This window comes from Berghia stephanieae, chromosome 7 (genome assembly GCF_034508935.2).
Source record: "Berghia stephanieae isolate SIO BIC M18660-M18661 chromosome 7, UCSD_Bste_1.3, whole genome shotgun sequence".
Taxonomy (NCBI): Eukaryota; Metazoa; Mollusca; class Gastropoda; order Nudibranchia; family Aeolidiidae; genus Berghia; species Berghia stephanieae.
The window spans coordinates 51,928,501-51,946,000 of NC_088366.1; the positions used below are offsets into that span (position 1 = coordinate 51,928,501).

The 17,500-nt window shown below is 38.1% G+C and overlaps 1 protein-coding gene across 3 annotated transcripts in view; it reads right to left on the minus strand.

The window, feature by feature from the left end:
• Nucleotides 1–948: 948 nt before the first annotated feature.
• Nucleotides 949–17,500, minus strand: part of LOC144977458 (breast cancer anti-estrogen resistance protein 1-like) — a 157,896-nt gene continuing 141,344 nt past the window's right edge. For all 3 annotated transcript variants that reach the window (XM_078922697.1, XM_078922698.1, XM_078922699.1), the window contains one exon: nt 949–11,461. In XM_078922697.1, coding sequence (XP_078778823.1) covers nt 8,270–11,461 — 3,192 coding nt within the window. In that variant the 3' untranslated portion in view covers nt 949–8,269. The remainder of the gene's footprint in view (nt 11,462–17,500) is intronic.

The following is a 17,500-nucleotide window of genomic DNA, read 5'->3' on the forward strand; positions in this document are numbered from 1 at the left end:
GCTTTGTAGTCTAGTGGTATGAAACCCTCCATCGGATTAGAAGGTCCTTGTTCGAGTCCCGCTGTGTGCGGCACATAGTTGAGTCCTTAGAAAAAAACTCTTTACTCACGTTCTCTCACTGTACTTATGTGTAAAATGATTACCCGACCGTATTTGCAGCGTTGTCCCTGTGAGAAAAAAAATATAATATCGCCTAACAGGCGTCATGTCCCGTCCTACATGTCAAGTGTTGCTGTTGGCCAGGGACCCCTTGTAAAGCGCTTTGAGCGGCTATGCGGTCTTGTGGTATGACACTCGCTTTCGGATTGGAAGGTACAGGGTTCGAGCCTCGCGCTCGGCGCATAGTTGAGTCTTTGGAGAAGGCTCTTTACTCACATTCTCTAACCTTACTCAGGTGTAAAATGAGTACTTGGCCGTTAACAGCGTTGTCTGTGTCCGAAAAATTGTAATATCGCCTAATAGGGGTCATGTCCCGTCTTAATGTCAAATGTTGCTGTTGACCAGGGACCCTTTGTAAAGCGCTTTGAGCACATTTAGTGGATAGTGCGCTATATAAAGCTCAAAAAGTTCAAACCACTTACAGCATTAGTAAGACAATGGTGACTGATTTCAGAATATTCCATGGGCAATCCACCAATTTGCTTATTTGACATTGTCTAAAAGTCCATTCCAGGCACTAGTAAAGAATCTCGTTAGTAGAGATCCACTAAACTCCATCACCAACCTCCTCCTCCCCCCCCCCCCCCCAAAAAAAAAAAAAAAAAAGAAAACCCCAAACACCATCCTTCCAAAGAAAACCCCAAACTCCCTCCCCAACCCCCAAAGACAGAAACAAATAACAAAAAAAAAAAAAAAAAACCATAGTAAAAAAACAAACAATAAATGAATGATCCCCCCCTATCAAAACGAAAAACAAACCACAAAAGAGAAAAGAAAGAGGCCAAGCCATTCTGATTGGAAGCTGACATGAATGTTTATTTATTTATCAAAGAGAGTTAATTATAAATGCATAGGAGTTATACAGAGTTACGTTTATTGTGGCGTCCTTATCTTATTATCATTATTATAATTATTTCATTATCATCATCAACAACACCATCATTATCATCATCATCATCACCATCATCATATGTGGCCGGTCGCCTCCTAACGGTATTACTATGTCCTAGAGCTGGTTTTGTTTGGATGCTAAAATTAAATTTATAGTAATCGATATTATTAGACACCGCGTATTGGGTCACGTGATTATGTTTCATGTTGGAATATGAATGTAGAAGAGAGTGAGTAATTTTTTTAAATTTCTTTTTTTTTACAATTCTCATCATTATAAATTTTAAAATCCCTTTTGGCATCTGGTTCACCATGATATAATACCGTTTTGGGCGGCGAGTCACATTTATTATTTATTAATTTATGTATTTATTTATGTATTTATTTATTTATTTATTTACAGAAGGACAACGAGGGTAATGTAATGATGATGAGGATTATGAAAACGAGGGTACGAGTACGAGTAATGCAATGATGATGAGAGTAATGACAACGAGGGTAATGTAATGATGATTAGGGTAATGACAACGAGGGTAATGCAATAATGACGAGGGTAATGATGTTTTGTTTTTGTTTTTAAGGGTTTTACGGCGCTTGCAACACATTACGTTATATCAGCGCCAGTAAAAAGGAAGAAAATGGGATAGTAAAAAGTTCTAGAATTACAATTAAAGCACCCAAGAGAAAGTAAGACAAAGGGGAACTGGGAACAAATAGGGATCAGATGTAGATTCCAAGAGCATACCACCAATGTACTTAATTTGAGATCACCTAAAAGTCTCATCCAGAGACAAGCACAGGTCCCAACTAAGAGGAATACACTCAAATGTTTACCAATCATATAATATAATATGCAAACTAAACATAATACAATGCATAACAGAGAGATGATTTACAAGGGAAAAAATATCATCTCCCAAAACAATATCTATGCATTTGACTATTTCCCTCCCAGCCAGGACTCCGGAAAGGGCCAGGACAAAACCAAGTAACCTCATTCCAAGACAAAGACAGACAGCATGTTGGAAAACAGATATAAGGAGATATAAGACACAGTATGTACCTCCCTGCCCGCAATGGGAGGTCAGGATCCCCACCCAGCGAGGGTAATGACAACGAGGGTAATGTAATGATGATGAGGGTAATGACAACGAGGGTAATGATATTAATCAAATTCATGGTTGGTTTTCTGACTTTGGTTCGAAAGAAGGCATTGAATGATTGCACAAATGGATAGATGGATGAATGAGTGAATGAATACATGGTTGAATGGATGGATGAATATGGATGAATGGATGAATTCAATGACTGAACGAATGGATGGACGAATGAATGAATGAATGGATGGATGGATGGACCAATGAACGAATGAATGAATGAATCAAGATCAAAACTGATGATTGAGTGAACATTTGAAAGAATGAACGAATTCATTCCTGATTGCGTGTTAGTGGTTATTTCACTGGTATCCGGTCTTTATCATTGTAAGTCAACGAGTCTTCAAAATCATTCTATTTGCTACACAACAATATTACAATGCCAATTATTTTAAGAAACAAAACAAAAACAATAACAGAAAAAAAAACAATCAAACAACAAACAAAACAATGTTTGCTTCCTTATGTGCCCGAACGCAGTATTCCATCATGGTACATCTACCCCTGGAACACTGTAAAACAAGTCCGTGTACAAAATGGTGGTAGACATAGTGGTAGACCTTCAGAGCCATATCAACATCATGGCCAATAGATCAGGCGTTTAGAACGAATTTCCTTAGCGTTAAACAGTATCTGAGCATTGCTTGTTGTTACCAGTGGCGTGGCAAGCTTACAGTATAAGGTGGTGCCAGAATCAGAAGAAAATCTGACTTAAATCATGCTATATTATTTGGAAATACAAAAGAAAGAATACAGAATTGAAGAAAATACTTACTCAAAAAAGTAAGAGACGGAATATACCATTTCTCAGTTTTATATATTTTTTTAAAACGCTGTAACAGGAATCCATGTTTAAAAGATGGATGCGGTGCCGGGCACCAAAATCAACCAATATAGCCACGCCCCTGCTTGTTACACCTTTTGATAGACTTGCCTATCGTAAAGTACTTTCTCTGGCAGACCCAAATACTCAATCATAGATAGTTAGAAAGAGAAGAGTGTTCATGATGATGTCATTCGCCATAAAGGCATATTATTATATTTATATTTATCAACCTGTTGCCCAATCGCCGGCTCTAACCCTTAGAACTAATGATGATAATGATGATGATGATGATGATGATGATGATGACGACGATGACGGTAACGACGATGCTAAAGATAGTGTCGAAATAATAAGATAATAGTGACTAACTAACACAATAACAATGATAACAAGAACATTTGAGTTAATAATAATAATGATAATAATAATAATAATAATAATAATAATAATAATAATAATAATAATAATAATAATAATAATAATAATAATAATACCTATCATATTGATTCTTACACAAATCATAAGGCCTCGCAATATGGAAGAAAATGATGGTAAATTTATTATAATACGGTAAAATATCTATAATATGTTTCCCTTATATCAACATAACTGGTACTTTTAAGCTCCTATTGTAGTTAAACCTACGTGTACTTATTTATAGGTCTGATAACCCAATTCCTTAAGGGCTCAATGTTGTTATGGGAATCTCAAATTTTTTTTTTTTTTTTAATGACGCAAAATATTGTCCATTACAACAATGTTAAACTAGGCCCATAAGTAGGTTCGGACGTCAGACCTGCATATAGTGTACACGTCGAGTTAAACATAATATAACAAGAATGCTATCTTACAATAATTGATATAATAATAATAATATAATATTTATATATATTTATATATACAAAACAACAATTCGTCTATTTTCTTGTTTGGACATATTTACATATACATGACATTTTTTCTGTCTCTTCTCTCTTTTTCGTTATAAATATAGATAAATATATTTTGTAAGCACGTTGTACAGATGACTTAAGCATCGCATTCACATTTCTTGGGCACTCCATTCCATGCATACATTAAATTGACAAGCATCCCAAATAGTTGTGAATGATATATTATAATAAAAAAGATAATAATAATAATAATAATAATAATAATAATAATAATAATAATAATAATAATAATAAATAATAATAATAATAACAATAATAATAATAATAATAATAATAATAATAATAATAATAATAATAATAATAATAATAATAATAATAATAATAATAATAATAATAATAACAAATTATCACTGTGACAATTTTATCTATTGATGTAACGAATAGTAGTTTACTGTAACATTTCTATTAATTGCTGTAATAATAATAATACAGTACAGCAATACGAATCTTAAACTTAAAGCAGTAATCAAAGCTCTGGTCACCATAAGTTATAATTTTTATTCTGCTTATTAAATACAACACCGTCAAACTCTACGCAAGACCAATCGTTTGAAATGCTGCGCCGGTGAATTGTCTATCTACACATTCCCATTGTTACCGATAAATATCGTCATTTGTCACGAACAAATTATAACAGCTTAAAATAAAAAAATAAAAAAATAAAATAAACAAGGAACGCTTCGGGCTCACAACCTTACTTGAGCCAACAACATCAACAAAAAAAAAAACAAAAACAAAAACAAAAACAAAAAACAAAACAAAAAAAACATGAATAAATTACAAAAAAAAAAAAAAAAAAAAACCAAACAAACAAACAAACAAACAAACAAACAAAACAAAACATGAATACATTACGAAGAAGACCAGATTGAGGGCTGAAAAATATTCGGCCAATACAGACATGACGTGCGATGACGTGCCGTGACGTGCCGTCGTTTCTGTATTGGCCGAATATTTTTCAGTCGTCGATTTGGTCTTTTTAGTAATTGATTTTATTCATTTTTTTTTCATCTTTTGTTTTAGTTTGTTGTTGGCTGAAGAAAGGTTGTGAGCTCGAAACGTTCCGTGTTTGGAATATCGTTCTTTTTTGTTTGAAGGTGTTATATTATTCGTTTTTGTTTATTGCTTTTTACAGCCCACAGCTTCAAGCAGCTTTGAATCAAAGCTTTATCTTACAGCAAAGTTATGCGTTTCACGTGTATTTTTGTTTTGATGCTCCATCAACCTTCGATTTGAACTTTGAACCCGCTGCAGACAACATACAAAAAAATCTGTATTATTTCATAATTTGAAAAAATAAATATAGTCTAGTTATTGAAATTTCAAGAAGAAAAAAAAAAAACAAACAACTAACAAATCTTAGTGAAAATCAACAAACCCCTCACCATCGAGAAAGAGAGAAAGAGAGAGAGAGAGAGAGAGAGAGAGAGAGAGAGAGAGAGAGAGAGAGAGAGAGAGAGAGAGAGAGAGAGAGAGAGAGAGAGAGAGAGAGAGAGAGAGAGAGAGAGAGAGAGAGAGAGGGGCAGGCTAGGGATGAGGGAAGAAAGAGTTGGGGAGGGAGAGGGAGGAGATTATGAAGATGCATCTTCAACTGTCGAAAATTCTAATTCTAATCAACGTTTACTATCACTATTTATTGTTATTATAATAACATCCAATAATTTATACAAAGCAATGTACAAATATTAATATAACAACTTTAAACAAACAAAAATAAAATAGAACAAAGAATACTAAACAGGAACGTTTTGGGCAAAAGCTCCGTTTTCAGCCAATAACAAAAACCCCCCAAACAATTGAAACGTCATATATATAACACATGGCATTAAATCCAGACGTACAGAGAGACGAAAGTAAAGTTCCTAACACTAGCACATCGATCTAGTCGGCAAGTTTTACCTACGATGGCGTCATTTTGGATTAGTACTTCAGAACAGTAAGGCCAGGCCCATGGAGCAGGAGTCTATCCCGGTTTCTATAGCGAGAAACGGGCGACAGGAAATTGCTTTGCTACCCTTTGAGTAGAATGCTAGTCTATTATCGCAACGTAATGAATTACTTTCCGCCAGATCTAACAGATCCAGCTACCCAATCACAGTTGGCTGAATATTAGGGGGCCGGGGGAAGAAAGGTTCGGCGGAAAAAAATTCAACTTCACCAGGAATCGATCTTCGTCTCTTTGGGTGTGAAGCGAGTGCTCAACAAACTGAGCTATCGGGACACCCCCCCCCCCCCCCCCCCCCGGGGACCCCACACGCGCTATTTTGATGTTGTTATAATATTCATAATTATCATTTTTGTAGAATGTATTTACAGTCCACACCTTCTATCAGCTTGGAAAGTATTCACATAATCAATATGTACAACCATGAATTCTGGTATGGCATGGGATATTGCGGGTATTTGGATAGCATCTCTGAGGAGTCAACTTACAAAAGCTGTATTGTCGCATAGTCATTGTATTCGGTAAACTTTTTGGTCATTTAATTAGTGACTTTTTCTTGGCGGAAGAAGCAAGGAAGAGATGGTTACATGTGAGTGGAAGCAGGAGAGAAGATGGCCCATGGATGACTCAAATGGCGAAGCATCATTGATGGCCTATGCTTCGAATGTATTTAACGGACGCATACACATGGAAGCAGGTAGAGAAGACAGCCCAAGGAAGAGTCAACTGGCGAAGCATCATTGATGGCCTATGTTCCGACTGGGCGTTAAAGGGTGGATACACTTGGAAGCATATGGAAAAGGCAGCCCAAGGAAGAGAGTCAAATGGCGAAGCATCAATGATGGCCTATGCTCTGACTAGGGTGATGAGGTGGATGCGCGTGGAAGCAGGTGGAGAAGATGGCCCAAGGAAGGGTCAAATGGCGAAGCATCATTGATGGCCTATGTTCCGACTGGGCGTTAAAGGGTGGATACACTTGGAAGCATATGGAAAAGGCAGCCCAAGGAAGAGAGTCAAATGGCGAAGCATCATTGATGGCCTATGCTCTGACTAGGGTGATGAGGTGGATGCGCGTGGAAGCAGGTGGAGAAGACAGCCCAAGGAAGGGTCAACTGGCGAAGCATAATTGATGGCCTATGTTCCGACTGGGCGTTAAAGGGTGGATACACTTGGAAGCATATGGAAAAGACAGCCCAAGGAAGAGAGTCAAATGGCGAAGTACCATTGATGGCCTATGCTTCGACTGGGGGTTAAAAGGTGGATACACATGGAAGAAGGTGGAGAAGACAACTCAAGTTAAGATTCAAGTGGCGAAGCTTCATTAATGGCCTATGCTCCGACTAGGGTTAAGGGGTGGATACACGAGAAGAAGACGGACCAAGGAAGAGTCAATCTACCTAGCTGTGACTTAGAATGTTTTCAAAGGCATCTCATAATAGTATCTAAATAATATACCTACTTGTTAACAACTCAAACAAAACAACATGGGTCTGTTTTGTTTTGTTTTTAAAGAGAAAAGAAAAGAAATAATTCAAAATTGTTTCACATTCGACAGAAAATTCAAGTGTCGATTTTAACCCCCAAAAATATTATAATATCCTAATAAAGGATTTGAAATTGCCCGGCGAAACCTGAGGCAGATGTAAACATGTTATTTTTTAAAAAAACATGAATTGACCAACCAGTTCATTCAAGATTTCCATTGATTTAAATTTACAGTATATCTTAAGAGTAGAAAACAAAGATAGGGAAGAATAAGTTGCCCCGGTTACGGAATTTCACGTGACGGGTTAAGTCAATTCTTTATCGTGTAATTACAATTTTTAAAAAACCCACAAAAAAAAACAGACTTTTATTTTCGAAAATAATACATTGTATAGATACATTGTATGTATACGTCGACGTCAAATGTGTTTGAAACTATATACACGGCACAATAACATATACGTACATACAATTTGAATACATTCACCCTCGCTACGGGTGTTGTGTACACACAGCCTCGTCTTCTGAGACCATTCGTGATTAGATTTCTATTATTGCTCCCACCAACCATATTACACGAAACAACATGGCTTCTATCATCACACTCCTAGAGTGAACCCACGAAACAAATAACAAAGATGGCGTTTTTATGAGATGCATTGCTTGAATATATAAGTTAAAAAAAAAAAAAGAAGCCAAAATGGGGAATCGCATTCATACTTATGTCTGCAAACTTAACACTTGCAAGTAAAGTAAGACAATCCATTCGCTTTTCAACTACATATATTTCCTCATCAGTTACTTCCCTTGGTATACAAAGTGTCGCGATTTGTAATGTCAAAATATCCTGAAATCATTGTCTATGTGCCTGGGTCATGATGAACTTTAACTGATGTGCTGCATGCGACACGGCAATGACTTTATCCACCATTTCCTGTATGGCGACAGGAGACGGATATTGTAGAGCCGCCATCTTGGTGGCGTTGACCGACGCCTTCAGGCAATCGCATAGATGATTGGCTGAATGCATGACACGTGCGCTGATGGCGTTGCTGGCGAGATTGCGGTGGACCGTATCGCCGATGTGGACCAGTTTGTGGGCGGACACGATGACGAATTTACTGTGGGAGATGAAGACGTTCGGGGGCTGGTTGGAGCCCACAGCACCGATGAAGGCGTCGATGGAATTAGCCAGGAGCGTGGAATGGGAGTTCATCTGCTCTGCGTAGTGGACCAACACTTGATGATCGTTGGGATCCAATGTCTCAGGTTCGAAATTGGCGACACAGGAAGCGTCATCAACGGAAGCGGACGTGGTCGTTTCCGGTTCTGGTATAGGAAAATTGTTAATATCTAAGGAGTTGAGGTTCACTGGTGTTTTTTCTTCCTGTTCTTCAGATTCCTCCGTAGTAACGACTTCAACATTGGAACTTTGTTCCGTCATTGTCGCTGTGGGTTGGTCATTGTTTTGATCAGCACAACTATTCAATGTGTCGTAAACGTCTTGGGCCACGGACGTTTTGGATTTGTCCTTTGGACGTTCTAGGGTGCTGCTCTCTTTAACTGGAATCATGTCAACATCATCGTCTTTCAACTCATTTGCTTTAGAGTCGTTACTATCTGACAGTTTTTGATTTGCGTCTTTCTCCTCCAAACTCAATTCGGAAGTTTTAATTTCAAGCTCGTCGCTGCTGATTTTTGAGTAAATGTTATCACTTTTTAGCACTTCTACGTCTTTTTGATTTTCCTCAGAATTTTCCGTATTGACTGTTTCAACCCTCTCTTGATGATCGCTGTGTTTGTTTGCCTTAGAGTGGGAACGCGTCAGCGTGTTGTTATCATCCAACTGCACGTAGTCGTACTCCTGCGCGGTTTGGTCCGTTTCACTGTTTGTGTAGACATGAGATCCGTGTCTTCTTTCGAAAAGTTCTTCACATTCGGCGTAGTCGTCCTTGTGTAAAGCTTCTTTGATTGCATACATGGTCATTTTATTGGGGTAGTCAGTTGCATCTCGCTTTTCAACAACGGGCGGGGTGTTAGCCGTAGATGGCGCAGGTGAGCGCTGCTTCTCTGGAACGGGCACAGCGGGTAATGGCCGCTGTTGAACGTTTTTCAACTTGGCATAGCCGTAGCCATTCCCGAGCTTAGAAACGCCATTCCCTTCCCCACCCTTCGGAACGATGGGAGGTTTGGAGGACACTGATCTTTTAGCATCTATCACGGACGCCTTTCGGAATAAATGCTGACTGTTGCTTTGAATAAATGACGCCACCCTTTTGACGTCCACCATTAAATCCTTGGACACTAAAGCTATCTGTCCTAGATCGTCTGATTTTGTTTTATCGAGTGGTTCACATAGTAAAGCTACTTGCCACTTCATTTCTTCTAAATTTGTAAAAGATTTATTGACAAGTTCTAGAGTATTCTGTAGAGGAGCGACATATTTATACAACCGGTTTGCCAGTTGCATGTCTGCCAGTTTGGAAGCATTGGCGATGGTTCCTTGGGCAAAATCTACGAATTCAATAAGACAATTCTGAACCATCGAGCATGACACTTTAATATCGTAAAGAGTTTTTTCTAGACTAGCCCTTGTTCTCCACGAAGAAGTCACAAAACCAGATAATCGAGATGTTGCCTTGGAAACATCCTGCTGCCTCTTGACGAGAACTTCTAGAGCAGAGTCATAGTCCAGAAGAAGCTCATCCCACATACCTAATCCCATTTTGTTTGGGTCCAGTTCAAAACTGGAAGAGGAAAGTCTGAGACTCTCATCAGAGGAGTCTGATCTGTTGGAAATGACAGAATCCCTCGTTACTTGAGGAGGAACGTCGTAAACGCTGCCAGAGGAATCGTGGTTAACAGAAGTACAAGAGCCAAAACTGGCAGCTCTAGGAGCTGATTTGGAGTTAGCTTTGAGTGTGTTATTTTTCGGCGTGTCGTACAAATCATCATCGAGGGAGTTTTCAAGGCTTCTGCTGCGTTTAAATTCTTTAGCTTTTCCATCTGGGGACGAAGATGACTTTGGAGGGGTAAAATCGTCGAATTGTTGGGACGAAGAAGAAGATGAAGTTGGAACAGTGTTTGACGAGGAAGATGTTGGACGAGATTTGGTCGGACTATCGTACAGCCCTAGTCCAGAATCCATGGACAGCTGTTTGCGTGAGCGATCGAGGTTTTGAGATTGAGGAGGCACATCGTAAGTGTCGGTGGGGATGTCCATACTGGATCGGGCTGAATCAGGAAGACTGCTAGTTGTGGCTTGGGACAGACGAGAACCGCTGACGCCAGACGCGGTTGACAAAAGCGATTCGTTGGAGGCTGTAGAATGTAAGCTGGTTTGAGAGGCTGGATTTGCGTTAGAAAGAACATGATTCCGTACAGGGGGTATATCGTAAGTTGCGTCGTCATCGACTTGTTCAGTTCGCGCTTGCTTATGCTTATGCGCAGAGGAAGCGGAAGCAGCAGCAGAAGCAGCTATCTGCTCCAGTGATGAGGCTGGGGATAAGGACTCGTAGATGGGCGGGCCTTCCTCTGAGAGTATTCTCTCTAAAGAGGACCTGTTGGAAGACCTGTTACTTCCGGGTGGCGTTTCGTAACAGTTGTCGCTCAGCTTAGAACCACTTCTGCGTCTTCTCACGTCATCAAGGGTTAAGGTCGGTAAGCTGTTTGCTGGGGACTGGTTCAGTGACTGTTGACTATGGCTCAGCCCTGATCCAGGTACAAGATGATAGTTACCACTCCCTGTTGAATCTCTGGACGCTGAAGATCGATTGCTTTGTGGCGGAGTTCTTTCGCACGATGTCCTTTTACTGCTCGGAGGAGTATCGTAAATTCCTTCATCGTGGTCTCTGGACACTCTGTTGCTGTTTGGTGGGGTGTCGTAGAACAGGTGACTCGATGAACCCCCTCCAGGGACTTTTAGGGAACCCAGTGAAGGGCGCTTGTTGTAGGCTGACGCCCCTGGAGGCGGTGGCAGAGGTGACCTGTTGCTCCGGGGGACGTCATAGTCCTCTCGCTGGTCGTACATCCCGAGGACAACCCTCTGTGGAAGACGGAAATATATTTTAAAAAAAGGTAATTTTTGGTTGGGGGGGGGGGGGGGGGTTAGGAGAGAAGAAATATTAAATGACTAATAGAAGGGGAGAAAAAATGAATTGATATATAGACAGACAGATATATAGATAGATAGATAGATAGATAGATAGATTGATACATAGATAGACCACTATACAATGGAGACGACACACACACACATAGGACACACACACACACACACACACACACACACACACACATATAAACAAACATAGTATATATCCTTCATGAAAAATAAATGTGTAAATAAACGTGTCTTGACACCATTCCTGGCAATACAAAAATATTTTATAAACTCCTTACAGATCAAATTCAAAACACAGTCGTAAAATATAACAATATTCTATTCTACATTGTAACGACACAATGGACGCATAGGCTATTAACATAGATGCGTGCAACAGATAGATATATAGGGAAATAACTTGTTTTGTTATTCCTTCAATCCCTATTTAGTATTATCATAAATACAATGACAACAACGCTACCACTTACGGATGGATGGGTGTTACGGAATCAGGGCTGCCAATACATAACATAACGCCAGTAAAACAAGATATAAGACTTTTAAAAATCAGGATTCCTCCCGATGACCCCCCACCCCCACCCCACCCCCAACACACTAAATAACAAAAAACAAAACAAAAAACGCCACCCCCCCCCCCCCAAAAAAAAAAAAAACAAAAAAAAAAAACAAAAAAAAAAAACAAAAAAAAACAAACAAACAAACCCAACACAATCCCCCACCCCAACGGCAAAAAGAAAACAATACCCCCCCCCCCTCATTAAATAACTAAAGAAAAAATAACCCAAAAGAAACCAACATATAGATATATATAGATATAGATAGATAGAGAGAGAGAGAGAGAGAGAGAGAGAGAGAGAGAGAGAGAGAGAGAGAGAGAGATCGAGAGAGAGAGAGAGAAAGAGAGAGAAAGAGAGAAAGAGAGAGAGAGAGAGAGAGAGGGGGGGGGGGAGAAAGAGAGAAGAGAGAGAGAGAAAGAAAGAGGAGAGAACAACAGCCCTGGAGCCTGTCAGACTGAAGGACAGCCGGCCGGATGCTAAAATCCAAGGAATCTGTTGTATTGAAGGTGATAAATAGATTTAGTTTTCCTTCCAAACATCCACTGAGGATTTCGTTCAAAAGCAGCTATGCTGGTAAAAATAACCACTGACACAATCAGACAGCTGAAGGGAGAGAGATAGAAAGTGAAGGAGATAAAAAAACACCAACAACATATTTTGGGAATTCGTCTGATATACCTGTTGTATTTTGGACTTGAATCAACAAATCTTAGTGTCTCTCTCTCTCTCTCTCTCTCTCTCTCTCACTCTCTCTCTCCCTCTCTCCCCCCTCTCTCTGTCTGTCTCTATCTCTCTCTCTCCCCTCTCCCTCTGTCTGTCTCTCTATCTCTCTCCACCTCTCTCTCTCTCTCTCTCTCTCTCTCTCTCTCTCTTCTTAACATATTTAAACGATCTTACAAACTGCAATATATTCATGATAATACCTTCTGTTTTACAGTCAGATTTAAAAAACCAACCAAAAAAAAACAAACAAACCAAAAAAAAAGAAAAAAAAAACAAACAAAAAACAAACAAACAAAAAAAACCAAAAAAAAAAACCCCAAAGAAATAAACAAAAAAAAACAAAACAAAAACAAAGAAATAAACAACCCCCCCCCCCCCCCAAACCCAACCAAACAAACAAACAAAAAGCAAAACAAAACAACCAACCCCTCCTCCAACAGCAAACAAACAAAAACAGAACAGAAAACACAAAGGCAATTGAACTAAAAGAGTTAACGGAATGTCTGAAAAATGATGCGAATGCTTGAGAAAAATAAACCGTCTGTGCCAAGAAAGAGTAATATTGATAATAATACTGCAGAAACCATAACTACTCTAGAAAGAAAAAAAAACAAAAACAACCCAAAACAAATCACATTTTTATAATTTTGGCCAGAAAACGTGTCTTTCAAATTTCGATCAATTAAAAATGACCTTCACCTTGGCAAAACATCTCAAACCCGGTGATTCACGGAAGTCTTCAATGAAGTCCCAGGTTTGAGAGTTTTTGACAAGATGAAGGTCAATTTTATTGATCGATATTTGGAGGACGAGTTTCTGGCTATTTTTAATATTTTTTTTTGAAAATGTGTTTTCTCAGAGTAGAACAGAATAATAAACCAGGATGAATATCTTGGCAGGAACTTTGACAAATCCATGCAGGATAGGAACGCACCGAATGATATGTGTCTACAGGTATTTATAGACTGGTGGTCTAGAAATAGATGTAAACACCGGAAATAGCAATGAAAATATAATTTAAAAAGCAAAAGTATGTGTAGCAAAAAAAAATAAAAAATGATGTGAATTAATAGATGAAAAAGAGCAAGGAAGAGAGAAAGAGAAAGAGAGAGAGAGAGAGAGAGAGAGAGAGAGAGAGAGAGAGAGAGAGAGAGAGAGAGAGAGAGAGAGATGGGGGAGGGAGGCGGAGGATGAGGATGAGGATGAGGATGATGATGATGATGATGATGATGATGATGGATGGATGAATGGATGGATGGATGGATGGATGGATGGATAGATGGGTGGTTAGATAAATGGATAGATGGATAGATGGGTGGTTAGATAAATGGATAGATGGATAGATAGATAGAGATAGATAGATAGATGGATAGATAGATAGATAGATAGATAGATAGATAGATAGATAGATAGATAGATAGATAGATAGATAGATAGATAGACAGATGGAGAGATGGAAGAATTTATGGATTGGTGGATGGATGGATGTATGGCTGGATGGATAGATAGATAGATAAATGGATAGAGAGATAGATGGATTTATGGAGTGGATGATGGATGGATAGATAGATAGATAAATGGATAGAGAGATAGATGGATTTATGGAGTGGATGTGGATGGATAGATAGATAGATAAATGGATAGAGAGATAGATGGATTTATGGAGTGGATGATGGATGGATAGATAGATAGATAAATGGATAGAGAGATAGATGGATTTATGGAGTGGATGATGGATGGATAGATAGATAGATAAATGGATAGAGAGATAGATGGATTTATGGAGTGGATGATGGATGGATAGATAGATAGATAAATGGATAGAGAGATAGATGGATTTATGGAGTGGATGATGGATGGATAGATAGATAGATAAATGGATAGAGAGATAGATGGATTTATGATGAGATGGATGATGATAGATGATAATGGATAGAGAGATAGATGGATTATGAGTGGATAAGATGGATATAGATAGAGTAGAGAGATAGAGGATTTATGGAGTGGATGATGGATGGATAGATAGATAGATAAATGGATAGAGAGATAGATGGATTTATGGAGTGGATGATGGATGGATAGATAGATAGATAAATGGATAGAGAATAGATGGATTTATGGAGTGGATGATGGATGGATAGATAGATAGATAAATGGATAGAGAGATAGATGGATTTATGGAGTGGATGATGGATGGATAGATAGATTGATAAATGGATAGAGATATAGATGGATTTATGGAGTGGATGATGGATGGATAGATAGATAGATAAATGGATAGAGAGATAGATGGATTTATGGAGTGGATGATGGATGGATAGATAGATAGATAAATGGATAAGAGATAGATGGATTTATGGAGTGGATGATGGATGGATAGATAGATAGATAAATGGATAGAGAGATAGATGGATTTATGGAGTGGATGATGGAGGATGGATAGATAGATAAAATGGATAGAGAGTAGATGGATTTTATGGAGTGGATGATGGATGGATAGATAGATAGATAAATGGATAGAGAATAGATGGATTTATGAGTGGATGATGGATGGATAGATAGATAGATAAATGGATAGAGAGATAGATGGATTTATGGATGTGATGATGATGAGATAGGATAGATAATGGATAGGATGATAGATGGATATATGATAGGTAGTGGTTATGGATGGATGGATAGATAGATGATAATGGATAGAGAGATAGATGGATTTATGGAGTGATGAGTGGATGATAGATAGATAAATGGATAGAGAGATAGATGGATTTATGGAGTGGATGATGGATGGATGTAGATGATAATGGATAGAGAGATAGGATAGGAGATGTGATAATTATGAGAGTGGATGATGGATGGATGGATAGATAGATAGAAAATGGATAGAGAGATAGATGGATTTATGGATGGATGATGGATGGATAGATAGATAGATAAATGGATAGAGATAGATGGATTTATGGAGTGGATGATGGATGGATAGATAGATAGAAATGGATAGAGAATAGATGGATTTAGGATGGATGATGATGGAGGGATAGATAGATTAAATGGATAGAGAGATAGATGGATTTATGGATGTGGATGATGGATGGATAGATAGATAGATAAATGGATAGAGAGATAGATGGATTTATGATGGATGGATGGTATGATGGTATAGAAGATAATAGGATAGAGAGATAGATTGGATTATTATGGAGTGGATGATGGATGGATAGATAGATTATATGATATGGTGGATAGGAGAGAAGATGGATTTATGGAGTGGATGATGGATGGATAGATAGATAGATAAATGGATAGAGAGATAGATGGATTTTTATGGAGAGATATGGATGATGGATGAGGATTATGGATAGATATGGATATAATGATATGATAGATAGATAGTGGATTTATGGAGTGATGGGGATGTAGATGTAGATAATGGATAAGATAGATGATTATGAGTGGAGATGGATGGATAGATAGATAGATAATGGATAGATGATAATGGATTATGGATGATGGGATGTTGATTGATGGATAGAGATAGATGGATTTATGGAGTGGATGATGGATGGATGGATAGATAGATAATATGGATAGAGAGATAGATGGATTTATGGAGTGGATGATGGATGGATGGATAGATAGATAATGGATAGAGAGATAGATGGATTTATGGAGTGGATGATGGATGGATAGATAGATAGATAAATGGATAGAGAGATAGATGGATTTATGGAGTGGATGATGGATGGATAGATAGATAGATAAATGGATAGAGAGATAGTGGATTTATGGAGTGGATATGGATGGATTAGATGAGATGATATAATGGATAGAGAGATAGATGGATTTATGGAGTGGATGATGGATGATGGATAGATAGATAAATGGATAGAGAGATAGATGGATTTATGGAGTGGATGATGGATGGATAGATAGATAGATAATGGATAGAGAGATAGATGGATTTATGGAGTGGTATGTGATGATAGATGATAGATAGATAGATAGATAATGGATTAAGAGATAGATGGATTTATGGAGTGGATGATGGATGGATGATAGATAGATAAATGGATAGAGAGATAGATGGATTTATGGAGTGGATGATGGATGGATAGATAGATAAATAATGGATAAGAGAGATAGATGGATTTATGGAGTGGATGATGGATGGATAGATAGATAGATAAATGGATAGAGAGATAGATGGATTTATGGAGTGGATGATGGATGGTTTAGATAGATAAATGGATAGAGAGTAGATGGATTTATGATGGATGATGGATGGATAGATAGATAAATGGATAGAGAGATAGATGGATTTATGGAGTGGATGATGGATGGATAGATAGATTAAATGGATAGAGAGATAGATGGATTTATGGATGGATGATGGATGGATAGATAGATAGATAAATGGATAGAGAGATAGATGGATTTATGATGGTGGAGATGGATGGTAGATAGATAGATAAATGGTAGATGAGATAGATGGATTTATGGAGTGGATGATGGATGGGTATGATAGATAGATAAATGGATAGTAGATAGATGGATTTATGGAGTGGATGATGATGATGATGATAGAGATAGATGGATTTATGGAGTGGATGATGGATGGATGGATAGATAGATAAATGGATAGAGAGATAGATGGATTTATGGAGTGGATGATGGATGG